General features: G+C 37.2%; 2 protein-coding genes across 2 annotated transcripts in view; both read left to right on the top strand.

The window, feature by feature from the left end:
* LOC125230099 (G protein-coupled receptor kinase 1) overlaps positions 1-15,306 on the top strand; it is an 86,415-nt gene extending 71,109 nt beyond the window's left edge. The window contains exons 13-18 of the mRNA XM_048135117.1: positions 1,952-2,126; positions 7,114-7,214; positions 9,202-9,364; positions 9,843-10,011; positions 11,270-11,514; positions 11,927-15,306. Of these exons, the coding sequence (XP_047991074.1) occupies positions 1,952-2,126; positions 7,114-7,214; positions 9,202-9,364; positions 9,843-10,011; positions 11,270-11,514; positions 11,927-12,133 (1,060 nt within the window). The 3' untranslated portion in view covers positions 12,134-15,306. The remainder of the gene's footprint in view (positions 1-1,951; positions 2,127-7,113; positions 7,215-9,201; positions 9,365-9,842; positions 10,012-11,269; positions 11,515-11,926) is intronic.
* A 1,106-nt stretch (positions 15,307-16,412) lies between these two features.
* LOC125230469 (lysophospholipid acyltransferase 7) lies at positions 16,413-22,023 on the top strand. Its single transcript, XM_048135610.1, has 7 exons — positions 16,413-16,839; positions 17,442-17,713; positions 18,348-18,499; positions 18,933-19,129; positions 19,622-19,807; positions 19,915-20,041; positions 20,322-22,023. Exons 1-7 carry the CDS (start codon positions 16,622-16,624, stop codon positions 20,688-20,690), a joined length of 1,521 nt encoding a protein of 506 aa, XP_047991567.1. The 5' UTR covers positions 16,413-16,621; the 3' UTR covers positions 20,691-22,023.
* Positions 22,024-22,562: the final 539 nt, after the last annotated feature.

Here is a 22,562-nt window from a genome sequence, read left to right on the forward strand (position 1 = left end):
TAAACTCTCGTTGTACGTTTTCACGTTCAGTGGAAACGAATAGTTCATACTTCATACCAAAGAGGATCGAGTAGAGAGTTACTGTCAAAGTAAAATGTGTAATCACAGTGCATAGACAGCTATCTCTCGACACATGCTTACAACTTTTGAACCTCAGTTTTGACAATTTGACCCATATTAGCTTGATATGTGTTAAAATGTCAAATATTAATATTAGCGCCATCTAGCCGAGCGTCCCCCAAAGATGTATCGCCATCTAGGCCACCGTACCTTTTTCTGTATGATTTTGAGGTACGTTTTTTTCTTAGACTTTATCTGTCTATACGGAGTTACATGTGTCTTTGGTTCATACACATGTAAAATGGAATTTACTTCATTTTATTGCCGGCGTATCATGTTTTTCAGCATTGACACGTGTTTGTATTTGATCCGGCCATCTGGCAGCAATGAAAACGCACAAAAATATTTATATCGATATTTTTGATCGAATTTGCTCCGGAGCGAAACTTCATCTTAATTGGGAGCATATTGGTTCCTTTGACAGAGCTTGTAACTTCGTTATGGAGTGCATGTTATTAAGTTGAGAGTTTTTAACAGAAATTTAGTTTGTAACATGATAGTTTCTAGACAAAAGTCGATGCATAAATGCGTGATTTTTCCTCTACATAGCATGGAAATTCTCTGTATGCGTTATATTTGCGTTTGTCTATAAAAGCTTAGTTTATCCGTAATCTATGTATATCTTTGCGCCGACTTACCAATAAAATAAATTCAATTTCCTCTCATTATATTTTTCAACGAATTTCACGGACTATCGGTAAAAGTTAATAATTTGCATACTGATATCCATTTAGATATTAAAATACGAGCGATAGTAGGTGTACCTAGTACATTGATTTTTGATTAGACGCAATTTTTGGTACAAAAGTTACATTATGATATGCGATTCAATTACGACGAAATATTTCTACACCGAATGCCTCTATAAAACAAATACTGAAACCCAACTAAATTATGTTCTCCTTCTACGGCATATAAACTAATTTATGACTCTGCTAATGGCTTCGGCAAAAACAGTTTTGAAAAATATTCTAGTCGAGAATATATTACATAATATTGCTGAGCTGTTTAAATATTCATAACTTACCTAGCGTATTATATTTGGCGCCAGTATAAGTCTGAATCCCTAGTATACGAACATACAACGCGTCTCGAGGCCAAGTTATATAAGACTTCAGGCCTTATGTGAATCTTATGAATACCAGAACCATAAGCATAATTAGAGTTAGCAGTGGGCAAATATGACAAATGCTGGTAGTCACGTCTCTCGCTACTTTAATGGATTTGACTAAAGCAGTTATGTTACATTATGTAATATTTTTGTTTATAATAGGCTCTTAGCATGTCCGTAGTACGGAGGTAGAACAATGAATAGTTGTCCTCATGAACAGGAAATGTTATGGGATTTTGTATAATTAGGTCTTGCAGGTAAATAATAAACATTTATCCAAAAAACATGTCTCATCTGCCTTATTTGGTAACATTTTACTAAAGTTGCTGGCTTCAATGCAATGAGAGATATTAAGATAAGATAAGGTGCCTAGTAAGAATATGTGGCTCCTAGGTTTTCGACAGCCGTTAAATTACCGCATAATGTACAAATCTGCGACCGACATCAATTGAAGTGAACGAAGTAACACCTATTCTCTGGTGCTGAAGGTTACACAGCGTAAATGATGTGATCATATCGGTGGGACCGAGCTTCTATTGGAAAAAATACAAATTAAAAAATACGCGTTTCCCGTTTCCCCACAGGATAATCTAGCCAGATCGAATATTTCGACCCCGAGAACTCCATACGCATAGCAAAATTAATCGAAATCGTTCCCGAGATCTCTGAAATTGCTCGTTTAATAGTAAAGACTATCCTGATATTAACATTTCTCTACAGCGGCACCCACGGCTACATGGCGCCCGAGGTCCTATCAAAAGGCACCGGTTACGATTCATCGGCCGACTGGTTCAGCTTCGGTTGCATGCTGTACAAGCTGCTCAAGGGCCACTCGCCTTTCCGCCAGCACAAGACCAAGGACAAGCACGAGATCGACAGGATGACTCTTACAATGGTAAATATTCACTTACTATTCAGTATTTACATGATTTTCTAGGTCCTTGGCAAGGGCGAAGTTGGTTTATACTGTGCTACATAACGTGATTTGTATTGTACAAGTACAATTGTAACGTAATGTTACAAAGTAAATTTACCCATCTGAATTTAGAGTCACTTCACTCAAAGTAAAATGTGTAATCACAGTGCATATATAGACATACATCTCTCGACACAAGCTTAAAACTTTTAAACCTCAGTTTTGACAATTTGGCCCATATTGTTAGCTTGATATGTGTTAAAATGACAAATTTTAATATTGGCGCCATCTAGCCGAGCGTTCCCCAAAGGTGTAACGCCATTTAGGCCACCGTACCTTTTTCTCTAGGGCTTTGAGGTACGTTTTTTTCTTAGACTTTATGCGTCTATACGGAGTTACGTCTTTGCTTCGTACGTACCTTATCACGATGGCACTTTATGAGAATTCTATAAAGTTTAGGTACTTACTTAGTATTTTAAAAACAGGAAAAAGGTTTCAAGTCCTTAATATAATCTGTTCTCTGTCTCCTTTTCTGTTCTTATAGACATGTGACTTGAGATATAAGCAGTAACAAATTTAATACTGATCGTGGCATGTCGCGTGTCGGCCAAATCGAATCATGGACCTCATTCTTGTCATTGCGACTTGGTACGAAAATTCAGATTTTACGAACGTTCGTCATATTTTTCTTGGAATTGCATTTGAGGAATGAGTGTGGGAAACGGGACCTCAGAATACCTACACACTTTTCCTTATAGGAATTCATTCAACATATTTACATGCTGTTTGTTTCGTAAAAAGTATAAATTCTATTATTTAAAAAATAGTGTAGCATTCAATTAAATGTATTACATTAATACATATTTTTAAAATTATCCTGTTTGCTCTATAGAATTTTAGGTAACCTATCGATGTTTCGAAAATCCTTTGTCCGATTATCACTTGTCCGAAAACGGTTGACAGAATTTTTATAATCCAAATACATTGTTTACCATACTTTTAATATGTCGCTAGTTTGCTATCCCACATTATCGTTTTCCCGAAATTCAATATCCAGAAGAACGGTTGCCAACTTTATCATTTGACAACCGATTTGTTAACCACCTTTTCATAAATCCCATGCTACGTAACATCGAAATGTCATTTTCCCTAATATCATTTTATAGAAATCAATAACCAGAAGAACGGTTGCCAATCTTATCATTTGACAACCGTATCGTTAACCACCTTTTCATAAATCCGATACTAACGCGACATCGAAATGTCATTTTCCCTAATATCATTGTAAAAAAAAATACAAAAAAAATTGATTAGGTTACGTCACGGAAACAAACGTTTGCTAGAAAAGTGGGTTAGGTTAGGTTAGAACTGCGACCATACAGAAACAAACTTGTGCTAGAAAAGTGGGTTAGGTTAGGTTAGAACTGCGACCATACAGAAACAAACTTGTGTTAGAAAAGTGGGTTAGGTTAGGTTAGAACTGCGATCATACAGAAACAAACTTGTGCTAGAAAAGTGGGTTAGGTTATGTTACAACTGCGACCATACAGAAACAAACTTGTGCTAGAAAAGTGGGTTAGGTTAGGTTAGAACTGTGACCATACAGAAACAAACTTGTGCAAGAAAAGTGGGTTAGGTTAGGTTAGAACTGCGATCATACAGAAACAAACTTGTGCTAGAAAAGTGGGTTAGGTTAGGTTAGAACTGCGATCATACAGAAACAAACTTGTGCTAGAAAAGTGGGTTAGGTTAGGTTAGAACTGTGACCATACAGAAACAAACTTGTGCTAGAAAAGTGGGTTAGGTTAGGTTAGAACTGCGATCATACAGAAACAAACTTGTGCTAGAAAAGTGGGTTAGGTTAGGTTAGAACTGCGATCATACAGAAACAAACCTTTGCCATAAACCCTTATGGCAAGGATTCTTAAGTCAAGTAAGAACTGCGACCGTGAGGGTCGGCAACAAACTTTTGTTAGAAAATTAAGGATTTACTGAACTTTTGATATAGCGGCTTAATAATATTTCGAACTAGCTTTTACCCGCGGCTTCGCCCGCGTAATAAAAGTATTCATTAAGATTTTCATTTGGATCCTTAGGTTTCTCTGTAGGTATATTTATCTGCGATTATTTCGATTGCACATAATACTTTTGCTTGCAATGATTGTAGAAATATTACACATCGACCACAGCGTAGGTAAATTCTATATACGCTGGGAAAACCTTTATAAACATCCCACATAGCCCGTATTTCGACACTATGATCGGTGGGTAAAAAGTACTTCTTTCTATTCTCCCTTACAATTTTTTACATTTTGCTTATACTTATCGCAAACGTAATCAATCTTCAAGCAAGCAAACAACGATCGTCTTAGAGCACATTGATTGTAAGAGACCGCCGACCGATTATCCGTATCCCTCTAACGATACCCATATTATCCGTATCCGTATCCCTATCCCTATCGCTATCGCTATCGCTATCGCTATCGCTATCGCTATCGCTATCGCTATCCCTATCGCTATCCCTATCGCTATCCCTATCCCTATCCCTTATCAAGATGTTTAATGATATAACACTTTAAGTTCTCGCGCTTTGTACACATATTTAAAGTCACATACAGGTCGAACGCGATTAATTAACATTATTTTTACCTTTTTTCCCAACGTTTCGGCCAGGTTGCACTGGCCGTGGTCGCGGAAGACTGACGTCCCAGCAAAATGTCACCGGAGATGTAAACAACACAAAACTACCCGATATTAATTTATATAAATGTTCGGGGTAGACAAATAAATATAATCTACCCGCTTTTAGTTAATGTTTATTTCCCACCATGTTTATTTTAAAGGTAAAAATAATGTTAATTAATCGCGTTCGACCTGTATGTGACTTTAAATATATGTTTAATGATTTCTTATCAAGTGCTAAAATATAAAGTTTCATGGTTTTATCATTTAAAATTAAGAAATCCCATACAAACTTTCAACCTCTTTTTCAACCCCTTCATCCCTTTTTTTTCGAAATAAAAAGTAGCCTATGTTTTGTCTCAGGGTCTAAAGATTGTCTGTTCCAAATTTCATCAAAATCGGCTGCGTGGTTTAAGCGGGAAAGCGTAACAGACAGACAGACAGAGTTACTTTCGCATTTATAATATTAGTATGGAGTATGGATTAGTATGGATATGGATTATAAAACCATACGCCATACAAAATAGCTGTCAAATGATACTTCGGAATTTTAACAAGTGTTAATTCGAATTTCGAACTTTTGATATAGCGGCTAATTAATATTTCGGATTAAAAACTTTACGGGACAAAAAGTAGTTGTCAAATGATTCTTAGGCATTTTAATAAGCGTTGATTCCAATCATAAGCGAAACAAAATTATAGCGAAATAAGAATGGGGAAAATAATAATAGGGGAAAAGTACTTTCGGGCAAACAAAACTTAGGGCAATTAATAAAATGGGAAGCGTTTTCGGGCTACTAATATTCGACATTACAATTTTCGACTTTTTGATAGGTAACCAGAATTTTATTGTCGTTGTCAATAATCTTAGAAACATTCCTTTGGAAATATTGACGTTCTATACCGGGTGCCCGATAATGAATGGACAACCTTTTAACCACCAAGAGGGCACCTTATACTGGTCCAGAAAATCGACATTAAGGTTTAGTAAAAGTTGCCTGGTTTTCGAGATTTTCACACTTTTTAAAATTTTAGGTAGTATTAAAATTTTAAAATTGTAAAAAAAATCTCGAAAACCAGGCGACTTTTACTAAACCTTAAAGTCGATTTTATGGACCAGTATAAGGTGCCCTCTTGATGGTTAAAAGGTTGTCCATTAATTACCGGGCACCCTGTATATAAATAAATAATGTATTATAAATGTTTACAACTAGAGATTTCTGCTTTGTTCGATAATTACGTTCCATAGAACAACAAGGATGTTTATATTCTTTCATTTCTGTCCTCACTTGCCCGGTATTACTTAAGAGGTTATGGCTGCCAAAAGTTGTATCATAAAGGACAGGAAAAAGCATTGAAAAATGAGTTACCTTTTACTGCGCTTTTTCCTGTTCATTTGTGGCATAGACAAATTAATACAAAGACTCGTAAAATATTGTAACCATAAATTCTGTAGCTGAATTAGACGACGCGGTGCCATTCGTTTTGTGGTACTGGATTGACTACCGCTAGCACCTTCATACCTGATCATAGTGATCGTCGTACAACGTAATACACAACGCCATTTACGTCAATGGAATAAGTCTGCAATAAGTACAGTAAACTTATTACGATCACGTTTAATAAAGATTATGTTATCAATGTAACTTCAACTACAGTCCAACACTTATTTTTGCTACCTTGTGCCAGATACAATTTAATATCATAAATATTTTCACGATGACGATACGCTTTCCTACTTAACTTTTTAACGTCATCTGCAAACAATAACATCATGCACACACTAATATTTCTGGCATACGAGTAAGCTTGCCAAATCTATATCGTGCTGGAAACGTTCAAGTTACTTTGACAACATAGGTACACCAGAGCACCTATAAAACTTGTGGATATTCGGGCACGACTTCTTACGACGCCTTTATTTAAAGCTCATTTAGATGGTGTGCGATCTCGAATGCGATTTGATATACATTGCGGACTTTTGAGGTAAACAGCTGGCCAATCAAATGCCGCATTGTAATGAAACTCGCATACGAGACCTCGTACGTCAAAATCAGCCCTTAGCGTTCCTAGTGTTCAAAAAGTTAAGAATAAGAATACGTTTTCCATGGAATTCATGGAAAAGCTTAAGCGTGTAATGTTTTTACGTTGTATGTAAATATTACTATAATTTTGTCTATCTTAAAAAACTTTTGGCAGCCCTACCCAAACTTATATTCACATTGCACTAATCAACAATAGTAAAAATCCCATATGTCTGCAATAGAATTACAACGTCTTCCAGAACGTGGAGCTGCCAGAATCGTTCAGCCCAAGCCTGAAGTCTCTGCTCGAGGGGCTGTTACAGCGGGACATAAACAAGCGGCTCGGCTGCAAGGGACGGGGGTGAGTTGGTGGTGGTCGTCTGGTCGCTCCTTTAGGGTGTTGTGCTTCCCTGGTAGCTGGTAGCTTGCTAATCCTTTGTATATGGGTTTATTATAGGTAAACTGACGGCATAACCACGCAAATTTCATTTTGAGACTTCCTCTATTCCTCTTAGTGTAAGGTCTGAGTGAACGCTCAGTCCGGAGTTCAGCGGGCCGGGTGAGCGTGCGTATACTATGCAGGGTCGACTCAGGACACGTGTATGAGCTTCAATTGTTTGACATGCACGCAGGCCCGGCCCTCTGTACGCCCGATAAGAGCGTGCACTCAAGATTATTTATTCTTAAGGTTTAAGAGCCCATTTAGACGGCACAAGAGCTCGTTTTATTACATAGCGGTATTTGATGGCTGTGCAAAATTTATGTAACCTAAACAGCCCGCAGTGTAACTAAAATCGCACGGGAGTTCGCACGCCATCTGAATCAGGCCTAACTCCTCAAGAAACTTGTAAATTTTGCTTACATTTTTAAGGACAACGCTATTTGCTAGATTCATCTCTCATTCTGTAGTATTGCTGTGTCCCTAGTTACGTAAGACTTACAAGTTTATCTGGCATAATAGTTACATCTACCTACTCATTTATTTGACTATTGTGTTGCTGATGACTCTTAGTAAATATGTCACCTTTATTATTCTCAACTGGCATGAATACAAGTAACAAGTTTGTGTTGCATATGCGTCAGTTTGTCTATTGATATCGCTATATTATAATTCTTATAAAGGTAATTGCAGAAATTGTTTACAATACCATGCTTATGGAATCCTCGGTTGTGTAAAAGATGTGCCGTGAATACAAACTACTCATTATATCTCGTATGAGGTTATATGGATGCAAGGATTGACGTATTTTTGTGTTTATTTATTTCCTTATTAAGAGACTTCGTGTCCTCAAATGATAGTGATATAAAAACGAGTCATGTCATTAATAAATACGACAATTGATGCTGTAAAGGGAGTTACTAAATTGGAAATAGTCTTTGTTTCGACCGCTATAGCTTGGTGGACCTACATTTTAGTATTTACGGAAAACTAACTCCTACGTATCTGCTCCTAGTCTTGTTTGGATAGAAAAATAATAACAGCTTTAAGCGATTAATGTGTTTTTGTAGTATTATGAAAATATGGATGTCAATTAACCATGTGAACTAGTGGGTGTATTTACGGAAGAACCTTCGAAGTACAATGATGGTGTGTTTCCCACGAAACCTATGTTTTGTATCGCTTGACATGCGCTGAGTCTTCACTTCGATAAACTATTAATGTAACAATAAAAAACTATTGCTATGTCATTACATGTCAAAATGATTTCCGAAAATGTAATTTAATGTAAACAATTTTTGTTTGGATACTAAATAATCCCTTAACATAAACTTTAAATCGTTATTACAAAACATATGTGAGTGTGTTTAGTAAAACGTCCCACTTTGTCGGTTACCGTTAAGGCGAGATTTACTTGTATCTTTATATGAAAAACTGACAAAGCGGCTTTATAGCAATCGGCAAAGTGGGACGTTTTCCAATGCACACTCACATATTTGCCTTATACAAGATAATTGAAGAGCGTGCATTCGAGACATTGTTAACCAAATACCACAATGAAACGAAAATCGCATACAAGTTCTAGAACTATTTGTGGCTAGGATATTAATTATTAAGCAACCGACATTTTAGGCATTTTGACTGCTTGCATTTATATGCCGCATAACATTTTTCGTAACTCGTCATATCCTTAGATAACTTTTCCTTTAATTGGGTATAAGGATGCTAAAATTCAGTTTACGTAAGCCGAAGACTCGAGTTCGGTCCCCTTCTTAGCCACCTGGACTTAGTCGCTTTTTCTTTCGTGTATGATACCTATTTCAGTTAACAAATTTGTACTCGTCAAAAACAGAACAAGTTTAAAATAGGATGGGAAACATACTTTAATTATCTTCTATTGCTATTGCAGCGCGGACGAGGTAAAGGAGCACATGTTTTTCGCGGGCATCGACTGGCAGCAGGTGTACCACCAGAAATACACCCCGCCGCTGATCCCGCCGCGCGGAGAAGTCAACGCGGCTGATGCGTTCGATATTGGCAGCTTCGATGAAGAGGACACTAAGGGAATTAAGGTAGGTGTCCTACATTTGTGCTAGTTTCAATTAAAAAAAAATATTACTTTGGTCATTAAAGCGCTACACCCAATTATAACCAATAATGCGGTACGTTTTGATAGAAACAGTTACATTTTATGGATGCTTAAGGCATTGCTTTTGAAACTGTTGGTCGCGCAGTTGCTGTGTAGGGATCGCAGGAGATCCAAAATTTTCAATAGGGAAATCTTAGTGACACAAAATTCTACGATTATTCCACCATGAAAAGATTGAAAAACACTATGTTATAGAAACACGGATGGAAATATGCAATCTGGCCTTTGTTCTGGGATTTATTTGTTGCGAATTGTTCCCAAAAACTAGATTTTTTTGCAAACCACAATTACCTATATCCTGTGAAATCACCAAATCAGGCTTTACCGTTACGATCGTTTGGCTACAATATAATACAACTTTCTTACTGTCAAAACTAAAGTCCATATTCCATCAATTCCAGCTTACGGAATCAGACCAAATGCAATACAAAGATTTCCCACTGGTGATATCGGAGAGATGGCAGTCGGAAGTCGCGGAGACGGTGTTCGAGACCATCAACCAGGAGGCGGACAAGATGGAATCCAAGAAGAAGTCTAAACAGAAGCAGAAGTTTGATGCGGATGAGAAAGGTAAGCTGTCTATTGTTTACTAGACTAATAAAGAAAAGCTTGTATATCTGTGTATGTTCTAATGATGAGTATTTTTTGTGTACAGCGCCATCTCTCGGTGAATTCGCTAACTAATTTGCGCGACCTGTATAGTATGTTGGTTTTTCAAGGATAATTCTTTATAATGTTAACCGACTTCGGCAGTTTTTATTTTATTTGAAAGAAGATATTTTACGTAAAATCTCGTATTCATTTCAAGAACGATATACGGATGCAAGGGTGGGTGCATTGAAAGTACTCAGGCAACAATATATATAAACAAACCTAATACATAAGTATGTTCGTGTTACGTGCTATCATTATATATCAAAATGTAATGTATGGTTTAAAGCAATAAAGTGTACACTTTGGAATAAAGTTCAACATCTTTGTACATAATACACTCCTTTTTCGATAGTAATTAAAATACTTTATGTATTATTGCATCATTAACGTAATGGCAATATCGATAAAAAATTCAATTTAATTTGTACCTTACTCTCTGTTGTGCTCACCGATGCAGGCAGTTCCGTTTTATGGGGACATTTATGATGCCTTTAAAGCAATTGCATTGAATCACTTTAATGGCGATGATATACTATACTATCGTAGTGGTTTTATTACAGTGGTACTCTAATTTTATTTTATCCAGTATAAAATCGATCTATAAAAAGGATTAATCAACTACATGAATCCATAGACTAATATTTACCGATAAAAATGGATATTTATTTTTCGTTTTAATCTGGAAATATATCATCCTTTTAATAGGAGGCAACACGTACGAGTATTAAAGTAACAATATCAAACTTACATTTTAGGTACATCAAGAAATTGAATGGAATGAACAAAACTTCCATTGAGTGAATGATACTCGTATCTGTATAGAGTCAGTTCCATTATTTTATCGGTCAATATGAAGCCTGGCGTCCACTAGGCTCGCCGAGTATCATTAATTCATTTCTTATGAAACTGCGTCCATTAGCGATGCGTTGAATCTCATTCAAATGTATGAGGACTCTATTCGACGCGGCCTGATTTCGCCTAAGTGGACACCAGCCCCTTTAGCACAACTTGCCTTGTCGCGCGCGAGTCCATACATCAAGCGCGACTTCAAGTATGGACTCGTGCGAGTTGTGCTAGAGAGTCAGGATTGATACACTCATAGGTAGATATATTAATTTACAACTGTGCCAGATATTATGGATCTTCTAATAAATTTCGTTTACTTACGTTCCAGAATCCGACTGCATACTGCACGGCTACATAAAGAAGCTCGGTGGGCCATTCGCCAGCGCCTGGCAAACGCGATACGCTAAGCTTTACCCGAACCGCCTCGAACTCCATCTAGAGAATAACGCCAAGCCTGAGATGATCCTCTTAGACACCGTCGAGGATGTATCGTCTGACTTCGTATCGGTGAAGGGCGAACAGTGCATCGTGCTTCGTACAAGGAATGATACGAAGATCGTACTTACTAATACGGTAAATATTTTATATGTTAATCTTTACTTGAATTGCTTAGAACTCCGTTTAGAGAACAGCGCCTAGCTTGAGATGATCCTTCTAGACACCGTATCTTCGGATTTCGTGTCGGTGAAGGGTGAGCACTGAATCCGGCTTCGCACTAGGATCGATACCAAGATCGCATTTAATCATACGGTGAATACGCTATTTTATATGCCAAGCTTTATCCGAACCGCCTAGAACTCCATCTAGAAAACAGCGCCGAGCCAGAGGTGATCCTTCTAAACATCCGAGTATTTAAGATATTATCATTCGTGATGTAGAGATATAGGGTCCTACTTATATTGGCAGATATCGGTCCCATATTCGTCGTCTCCCGTCACTTTCGAAATAGAAAGATCGAGGTGAAACGTGTTCTTTCGGTTCGCAGGACGAGATCGGGCTGAAGGAGTGGGCGCTGTCGCTGCGGTCGGCGCACAAGTGCTCGGTGGAGCTGCTGGCGTCCATGGCCAAGAAGGCGGGCAAGATCTACGGCACCGGCGGCGACAAGGAGCTCGCGCTCGCCCGCTCCGCCCCCGCGCCCGCCGCCGCGCCCGCCGCCTCGCCCGCGCCGCGCGCGCCCAACGGCAACAACTAGCACGAGCTTCCCGCGCCCAACAAGGGCGCGAAGATGTTCCGCCGCTCCAAGAGCGCCGCGCAGCTCATCAAGTAAGAGTCGAGCGGGACATGTCTACCCTAGCCCTAGGCGGACGGTGCCGGTGCCCGCGCCCGCCGGGCCTGTCGGATCGGTGCAGTGATCGTGTCGAACGGGTCGAAGTGACGGACGATAAAGGAGGCTCTGTGGAACCGGTCGGGTTCGGTTTAGTATCTCGAGTCGGCGCGGTGCCGCTCGTGTGATAGTCGTCCTCGTGTTAGTGCCGTAGCGGGCCGACGCCGGCCGTAGCCGCTTCGGGGCCGCCGATCGCTAAACGGCCGTTCGCAATTTTACTACCGTACGAATTATTGTGATAGGACCGATCGAATTGTGTAAACTTTACGTTCGCCCGCGTTGATTTTCGATCGTGGACGGCGGCGACTTTTGTAATCGTTTGCACCGATTGAATTTTGTAATTATTAATGTAACATTCTGAATGTTGTATTTAACTCGGTAGGACGTAATGTAAAAAAATATAACTTATAAATCGAGTAGGTAGTATTAGTGGTGCCCGCGTAATATATGTGTTTGTGCGATAGGTCGAATCGAAAATTATAAGTAATAAAATGAAATGTAACTTAAACGTCGGCTCGGGTCTCGACGTTAGAACGTCGACCGCTTCGATGCCGACCGAGTTGTTCGTTGTGCGTAATTATTAGAAGCTTCGACTTAATCAATTTGTATTCTACTAGAAATTTCAGCACTTTGGTTATGCCTCTTGACTATTGCACACGAATAATAATTGTTACGACCCTTATTTTGTATTGTCTCGCTCTCTCATAATATTGTTCCTCCTTAGTTTACGGTAACGAAACGTTAAAGATAAAATAACATACAATACGACTTGTCGGTACTTAAACACTGCTTTTCTCTAAACTCTTCAGATGTTATGTATTCATTTTCAGTGTTATTGATAGTAATAGAAAAATGTAAGTAGGATCTAAAAGTCTTTTTTCATGTAATATTTAGAGGCAATACTTTTCTAACAACATTTAGGTGTGGTGATTAATAAGTTAACAATAGTTGTAAAGGCTAAAATATCGCAAACCGTTTAGGAAAAATTGAAGCATATTTTATGTCCATCATTTTATGTGGGGATTCATTTATTTATTTTCGTACTCACAAATTGGCTTTGCCGCTGTGCGTCGTATATGTTGGTTATTGACAATGCAATTATGTGTATAACCTTGTTTATTAAACATTCTTCGTCTGATGCAGATTTAGACAACCCTTAAAACAGTCTACTAGCCAATCTTATGATTATGAATGTTATGAACTTTGTACTATCTTTATATTTCGACCAGCAGCTTTCAAAGTGAAATGTGTTCACATATCTTTAGAGCAAAATGTGTTATTTTTGTGTATTCTTTCTGAAGCCCCTGGTTGGGTATAATGTTTTGTATAGACTGCTTACATTCTCAAACTTAAAATAGTAATGTTTTTCGCCGTTATTTTCAAAGGTGCGAAGCGCGTCAATCAACATTATAGTAACGTCCAAAGTTGAGAACGTAAACATTCGATATTTCAATTATCTGCTGTGCCTTTAGTTGTGTTGGTCATGTAAATCGTTTTCTAGTAAATAAAAAAAAAAATTGCATAAACACTTGGAGAATTAGCATAGTATGACTAGTTGTAAACTAGTTAGGTCACCCTCGAGTTCATAGGTTTTAGACAGTCCAATTTAAAAGCAATAAACATGGATCACTATTTTGATATTACAATAACGTTTTTTACGTTTCTAATATCTGAAGTATAATCTGTAATTTAAGGAATCGGAACATTTTAAAGTTTTAAGTCGATTTTAATATTTGTAAGCATCCAAACTCATTGACCTGGGTAGAACACGTACTTTGTCACATAGACTGTGGGATACCTATTCTATGTGACTTCTTTAATACAAGTTCGAATGGCACAAATACAGTGGCTACCAATATCAGTGAGTTTGCACATCCTATATTTGTTATATAAGTTTTAAATTTCTTTTTATATACAATTAACTGTAAATAGAATAATGGTAGGCTCAGAGTAATTACACAAGAAGTATAATATGCCACGGGGCTCGCATTACGCGACATTAGCTAGAAGTCGAGGTAAGAACTAGTGTGTCGTGCCCCTTCTTCACTAAGTAGAATATCGTATTGAGCTTAGAATATCTAATAAGATATAAAACTATGTAGATGCTAGTCAATTGGATTTTATGGAACTGTTATAATCAATTTAATTAAAGAAGTTATTATGTACGTAAACATTACATATTTAATAATATTTATAGTTATTGTAACAGTTTGTGCAGTATTATAGGTTAGTTGTTTTGATTGTAAAAATCTTACCTCTTGTGATAGGTTTCATAACATGGGCACATATTTTAAATTCGCAACAAAGTTTTATGTGAGTTTATATGCATTATTAATTTTATGTATACGATTAATTGAAACATAAACCATGATGTCTAGTGGTGCTATTATTTTACAACTAATATACCACAGTATAAGGAAGGTATTTCAGAACCAGTAATCTAACTTCGAACAATTTATAATTCTCGTTCTGATTGAAAATCTCGAACACATTTGTCCCCGCGCCCCTTTTAAAAACTAGCTTAAAATCGACCAGGTTGTCACTTGTTTTTACCAGAGATCTGTTCCTTGTCTTCAACTGAAAGTTACAAGTTATAAACGGAAGTCTTTTCATTTTGTTATTAGACAGCTACTACCATTTGTAATTTTTAATTTCGAGAAATAAGCCATTTTTTTGTTCAAAATTTGATTACTCGGTATACATTTATGTACACTGATTATTATACAGACAAATAAGGCTGAGACTATAGTAGCGATAACTGTTCGAAATCAGCATGAAATAAAGTCAAAGGCCAAAATATGTATGTTTATTCAACATTCCGGTTTGCCAAATTAGTTTGTAAACGTAGATTCTTTTTTAATGCATTTAAGATTTTTTATTCGTTTTTCACTCTGAAAATAGGTAATGAAGTAGTTTAGGCGACAGATTTGTAAATTTAGACGACAAGGCTAGATCTGCATCAGGCGATGTGTTATATACCTCTGTTAGAAATATTTTTATTGTGACCTACATTATGTGTAGTAAATTGTTTATTTAATCAATCGGGCGTTTTTATTTATTACAAGATGTACGTGTATTCACAATGCTGAAGTTACATGCTTTAGTTGTATGTACCTATATGAATAGGTATGGAAACTGCAATGACACTCTTGTCATAAGAGTACGATTCAAAATGATGAACCTTTCTTCTGTTTAGCTAATGGAAAAGCGACATTCCTCTGACCATTTTGACTGTGGATGAAGCAGACACCTTAAAAGGAATGTAAGTATAGATTATGCTCTACTTGAAAAGGTTTTCACTGGGGCAGATAATCTTAGCGCACGGTTTCATTTTCCAATATACCACTAACTGTTAAATCGTGCATAATATAGCATAGAGATATATCTCTAACTTATTAAAATGGAGAGTGCTCCGATGAATTAATCAGATTAATCCCTGCCCCTTCTTTCCGCCATCCCACAACATTTCCATCTCCAACACTTATGGCTGGCAATCTTAAACTGTGCGTTTTTCAAGAAACTTCCAGCCTCGCACAGCTGAACTGTCACCGGCGGTATATCTGGACGTGATCTGGACTAATACGACTAGGGGAATCCATCTTAAAGGCCGGAAACGGACCCCCCAACCATTCAGGTGTTTCGGATATACATATTATGATCGCTTACCATCAGACTTGCATCAGACGAACTGTCTGCTGTATGTTTGCCTCCTATTGCATAAAAAAATTTGTGAACGCCGCCGCACAAGCATTCTAACCAGCCTCTAAGTCACCTACAAAACAAAGAAACAACAACAACGGTATATGCAAGAAAGAGATGCAGATATTTGCCACTCACTATTGCCTATAGTTGCGTCTCAAAACTTGCAGCAATAGGGAACTTGACTAGTTAAAATAATATATTTTACACCATGCACGAAATAGAGCATCAGATAATTATAAGAAAAACATGGACAGAAGTTATTTTTAAATCTAATTTCTATTTAATAAGTCAGGTAGAAATATATAAAGTAACTGAGTTGACCGTGACGTCACTCGATATGATTTCATATAAATTACATATAATCAAGTCATTCAAATTCGTTTTGACAGTTCTTAAAAAGAAGCTAATTTGACTAGGAGGCAAGTAGCCTATAACCCCTATAACTTTCAGTTGTAAAATGCAACTGTAAGTTCATGCTCCAAGTGCAAGCACCATTGATACATTAAAAGACAAACTCTACTTGAACCTATTACAATGACCAAACTCCTTGCTGACTCATGAATACAATGGATCAACAAAATTGACAAGTACCAGTCAAAACATTTTATATTTACAATAAATGGATAAATTACGGATAGTATAGTTGAGATAGTTATGCTAGAAAAAGCATCAAACGCTTTATTTTTTACATCGCTCCTATCATGTGTACCTCTTGGTAGATTGTATAGAACTATTGAAGATGATAACAAACGGCGTGTCTTTGGCACTGGGATAGGAATTCTGACGGCATTACTTATTTGCGGTCGTAATGTGTTTTACACTGGTTTAATGGTATTGGGAAATATAGTCGTGATAAGATACTCCGATAAACGGTAAATAAAGTTCTTTAGCTAAGTATATACTATCAGCGTGCGTGTTGCTTCCTAGCGAGAATCTCACTGTCGCTTGTCAAGTACTATTCGACAGGTAATTCATCATATATCAAATGAGCAAGTCAATTATGGTAAGCGATAAAGTGGGACCTTCGACTAGATTTTGAATACATGTACTTAGGATAAATTGCCAGTAACTGACCAGAGTCCAATAGCTACTATATTCTGCCTATAAACAGAGTTTATTTTTATATAACACTATAGCTTTTGCCCGCGGCTTCGCTCGCGTTAGAAAGAGACAAAAAGTAGCCTATGTCACTCTCCATCCCTTCAACTATCTCCACTTAAAAAAATCACGTCAATACGTCGCTCCGTTTTGCCGTGAAAGGCTGACAAACAAACAGACACACACACTTTCCCATTTATAATTTAGTATGGATTTCTATTACCGGTTAACTGGCCACGATTTGCTAAAAATGATATATATTTACCAATATACAGAGTTCAGTCATTGGAAGGGGTAAGCATTTACCCGGTAGGTAGGTAGGTACTTACTGTAAAAGATAATCACTAGTTTAATATTTGTGTGTTTTTTTTTACAGTTACGTCCATAAAATAAGCCTGTTCTTTACATGGATGTTTCTTCTACATTTATATTTCAATGTTGGATGCACAAAATACTCTGGTTGGTTGTTCCAAACTATGGCATTACGGCTGGTTGGTTTAGCTTTTGAAATTTACATTTTTGACCAAATTCCGAGCAAGCCTGAACCCAAAAATGCTCCAAAAGTGCCCACGACTGATGAAAGAATTACACAACTAACAGCCGCTGATATTGTTATGTACGCATACTTCTTTATTGGCATACACAAAGGTAAATTTATTGTGTATAAAATATACCTAATTACTTAATAGATTTGTACTCCGATTACTCTAACTGCCAGTCGCGGTTCCGTGCGGTTTAACCAAAAATATGAATAGAGCAAAGTAATTACCTAATGAAATCTGTTTTGTGGTGGTGCAATACCTAATCTTTACCTAATAGTACAATATTATACAATTACCCTAGTTGATGTATACAGGAAATTTTAAAAAGTGAAAATTTCGAAAACCAGGCGACTTTCTGGACCAGTATAAGGTGCCCTCTTGGTGGTTAAAAGGTTGTCCATTAATTACCGGGCACCCGGTATACAACTTACTGCGATGGCTCAGCGACCCGAAGTGGATCTTGGCCGCCGGCACTAGATTCCGCCATTCGCTCCTATCCTCTGCGATCTGATGCCACTCGGTCACACAGGTCTTTCTGGACCTCATCGATCCATCGGTACCTGGGCCTTCCGACCGGCCGTTTTTCAGTAGATCGCCACAGATGAGCTCTTTTGGCCGCACGATCCTCTCCACAAGGCCAAGCCATCGCAATGTATAATATTATATCTATAGTAAAGGTACCTACTTCTGCTTCCGATTCACTCCGTAATGAACACGATCCAATGTTTCTTTTGTTTTAGGGCCGTATTATACGTGGAGAACATTCAACGACCATTTAAATAGCACAGTCAGCTTGCAAGGGGATTTCTGGGAGGTCACCCAGCAGAAACTGAGAAAGACTATGTTGTTAACAATTGGATATATAGCTCTGCGGTCGCATTACCCGCTCTCCGTAAATATTATTTAGAGATTGACCTAAATCAAGTAAAAAGCACGAGTTTGTTTTAAACACGGTACCTACCTACCGTAATGTAACGAGTTCTCCAATACTTTCCAAAATTTTCTGGTGTACGAGTACCCAAGTCAGTAATTCTCGAAATGTTTGTAATGACCTACACTTGGATTACGCATCAGATTTTCGGTAACAAAAAAGGAAAAATAGGACTCTCTTCTAGTAGTTACGCCACTTCTCCCGGTCGGGCAAATTTCATCCAGTTGAGTTGTGAGCCGCAATTTTCCGGATGTCGTCGACCCAACGCATGCCAAGCATTTCTTACATTTGTTAGCGGTCAACATTCCGTTAACATTTTAGTTAATATTTCACAATGTAAACCAAATCATATATCAGTATTATCAGTGAAGTGTACTGAGTACAACTTTTGCAGACGTACGAAGATGACGATTTTTACACGAACTACGGCAGCGACTATAGATTCTTATTCTCGATGTCGCAACTAATGATTTACTACCTGGAGTCGCAGATTATCCTGATGATTACCACCAGTGCGTGTTCGGAAGCGGGGTTTGGCGTGTACCCTGCTAAGTCTATGGCAATCCCGGGAGCCGGGTCTACCAGGGTCGTGTAAGTTCACAACAGTTTAGAACATCTAAAATTCTAGATACTCGTACCCGACTGTACCCGTATAAGTATATACACCCTGTTTTTATTAAATCCCGTTAACTTTAAGGGAAGATTATTTAGTTCAAATACAATCCATTTCTCTAAGAAACTATAACCTCTTAACTCTTACGGTTATCGGATTATTTAAAAAAATAATTTATTAATTACTGAACACGTGTGTTGCATCCTTTACCATGCACTTCCTAATGTTATTTGTTTTGACATTTGCCGTCAAATACTTGACAATGACTTTGTTCTGATTAAGGTCCTCTCACACTAATTAATCCATTTTGTATGGAAACAATTTTTTTTTTAATTTAACAAAAAGCGATATACAGGGTGGTTCCTGATGATGAACCTAACTGCGTGTCGAATTTAAAGGAATACAAAAAAACACGGTGTATAATTACGTAAATACAAAGGTAGCATGTAATTTTATAAATATCCTTACAGCCCAGGACCAGAACTGCCACCAGATAAAGAAGAATACAATTTTGCAATGCTAAAATGTTTCGACAACGAGAAAATACTGATGGGGCCGAGAATGAAGGACACGATACATGGCTGGGACATGGCCACGCGGTACTGGTTCGCGCAATATATCGTCAAGAATCTTATCAATAACAATTTCGAAGTAAGGTACGGCGAAAACTGATGAACTCATGTTAAAAAAATCCTAATGACAATTTTCAACGGTACCTAGTTTGTGAGATAAATATAAATAAAGCTCTAATTTAAACTTGCAGAAGCGCGTGCTCATTTCTGTTTTGGACGATATGGGTGGGTGGAACAATGCAAGATATGATCATGGCGCTGACTCTATGGGTCTACATCCACTTGGAATCCGATTATTCGCAGTTATACGCAGAGACAGTAAGATTACCTTTTTAATGAATTGTGCTCCATAATTTTAGTAGTTTTTTTTTTTATTTCGTTTCATCTTCTTCCTCGGTTGCTCATGGCTGAGGGTCGCGACCACATGAGATCATTACTTTGCGCAACAAAGCTCTCCATTCAGCACGGTCTTCTGCAGTTCTAATAATAGGCGCCTGTGATGACTCATTCGAGTCGTTCAAGCTTAAAATTCCTGAGGCCCCTTCTTCTCTCTTAACTTTCCGAGCCACTAAATAAATGAACTCATTATTTCTTCCAGCTAACAACCCCATGGAATCTCGGCTTCGCGATAATGCGCATATTATGTCTATGCTACCTTACGCCATGTATCCTCATAGACGATTGGGCCGTGGTCCTAAGATATTACAAATCAATCTACTGGGCATATCACATTGTTCTCGGGGTTTTGACCGTGGCAGCGATTGCTATAGATAAAAATAGAGCAAGAGTACGATTGCTCACGACCATTCCGAAGGAACCCGAGGCTCCAAAGGAAACTCCTGCGAGTCAACCTAAAGCTGAGTCCCCGGGTGACCCAGCATCAAGGAAACCCGAGGGCACGAGCCAGCAAGACGACGCGCCGTCTACAAGTGGGAAAAAAACTGGTGATATCACCGCACCGATGTAGTTGCGACCCGTTCTGTACGCTCCCTTAATCTTATGAGATAGGAACAAATGTAGGGTTCCCAGGTAAAAGGTACCACTTAATTACCAACAAGGATGCTTCTGTAGGTTTTTCGTATATTGAGATATACGAGCAAAGTTCGTTCTTTTGGTAAGCGACTATGTGCCACATTTTACTTGAGAACGTCACAAATATAGAGTGGATAAAGCGGATATTGAAAGAAGAATGATGATTCACTTCTCTCTTGCATATTCGGGAAAAACGAGGGAACCGAGGGAAAACAACAAATGATATTAACTGATGTTAACAGGATTGTTAAAAAAAAACCTGTGATTTCAGTTTCCGCGAAATATTAGCTATCCAGTACCATTTAAGGTTGGATACTGTAGTATCAAAAACACCTCTCATGTTTTAAGTGTCATTTTGTATAATAAAGTTTATCTTTTTATGTCTTACTTATTGTTTAATAATTACACCTTACTAATTTCATAGATAATAGGTAGGTATTCTATAAAATTTGTCTGTCATTTCAACAAATTTTCGTAGTCTTGGGTACCTACCTAATTTTTGTAGTACCTATATAGGTACTACAAATACGTTAGGCATTTTATTTTGCAGATTATCAAAGCAAAAGACGTGTTTAACATTTAGCTTGTATATTTAAAATAAAAATGTACTCATATCATAAGTGCATAAATTCAAAACAAACATAACATAATATCAAAATTATAACATTCGTAAATTTTACTTTAAATCTTATCATGTATACTTATACATCATTTTTTACTACGGAAGACTGTTTGGACCAACTTGTTTTCACCATAGTACCTAAAGATGAAAATTATATAATTAGCTCCTAGTACAATTAAAAATAAATTTCATAACATTCTATATATTGTCTTTCTTATTGTAACCTTTAGCAAATGATGTAACGATTTCATTCTACTTTTATATACCTAATTTAGTTTAATACCCATTATATAAGTAAATCAATAACAATTAGCTACATCACATTTTACTGAACATCGATTATTACAACACACTGATGATAAGATGGATAATATCATAATCTGCCATCATTCACATCAATTTATAAGATTGCCACAACAAACAATCTATAGATTGATGAGGTAACAAAACATTCAATTTAGGGCCAGCTGCAACAACCACACTAAACAGCAGACACATCAACATCACGCAGTAGAATTCTATAGAAATAGGCTAGTTTCCTACTAGTCAAATCAGCTTCTTTTTAAGAACTGTCAAAACGATTTGCTAATATTATTAAATTAAAACGGGACTTAATCGCGTAAAACTTACGTTTTATATTTATATTTAACCCGACGTTTCGGACATGACATTACGTCCGTGGTCACGGTTAAGTCCCGTTTTAATTTAATAATATGAGTGACGATTTGCTAATATGGAATTACTATGAAATACTGAGGAGTGACGTCACGGTAAATTAATTTACTTTATATCTTTCTCTTTGACTTATTAAATAGAAATTATGTTTAAAAATAACTATTGTACATATTTTTCTTCTAACTATGTGGTGCTTTATTTCGTGAAATGCATAACATATTTTATTTTAAGTATAGGAAACTAGCCTGTTAGGTACGTACCACACAAAAAATGCAAACGCTAATTTCTGTACCGGACGGTTCGGTGCAACCGACCCTTAATAATCATTAGCGTTCATAATAAATGTGCTTGTGCAAATAAAATGTCATAAAAAGTACATTTCTCTAAATCCAATAAGGATTATTTGTACTACATATAGAATAAAATACAAATAAATGAAGTAAATGTCACCTGTGTGAGAGATGTCCTGACAATTGTCATAATATTGTCTTTACTTTGTGGTTTCTTGAA

Source organism: Leguminivora glycinivorella, chromosome 10, assembly GCF_023078275.1.
Source record: "Leguminivora glycinivorella isolate SPB_JAAS2020 chromosome 10, LegGlyc_1.1, whole genome shotgun sequence".
In the NCBI taxonomy this organism is placed as follows: Eukaryota; Metazoa; Arthropoda; class Insecta; order Lepidoptera; family Tortricidae; genus Leguminivora; species Leguminivora glycinivorella.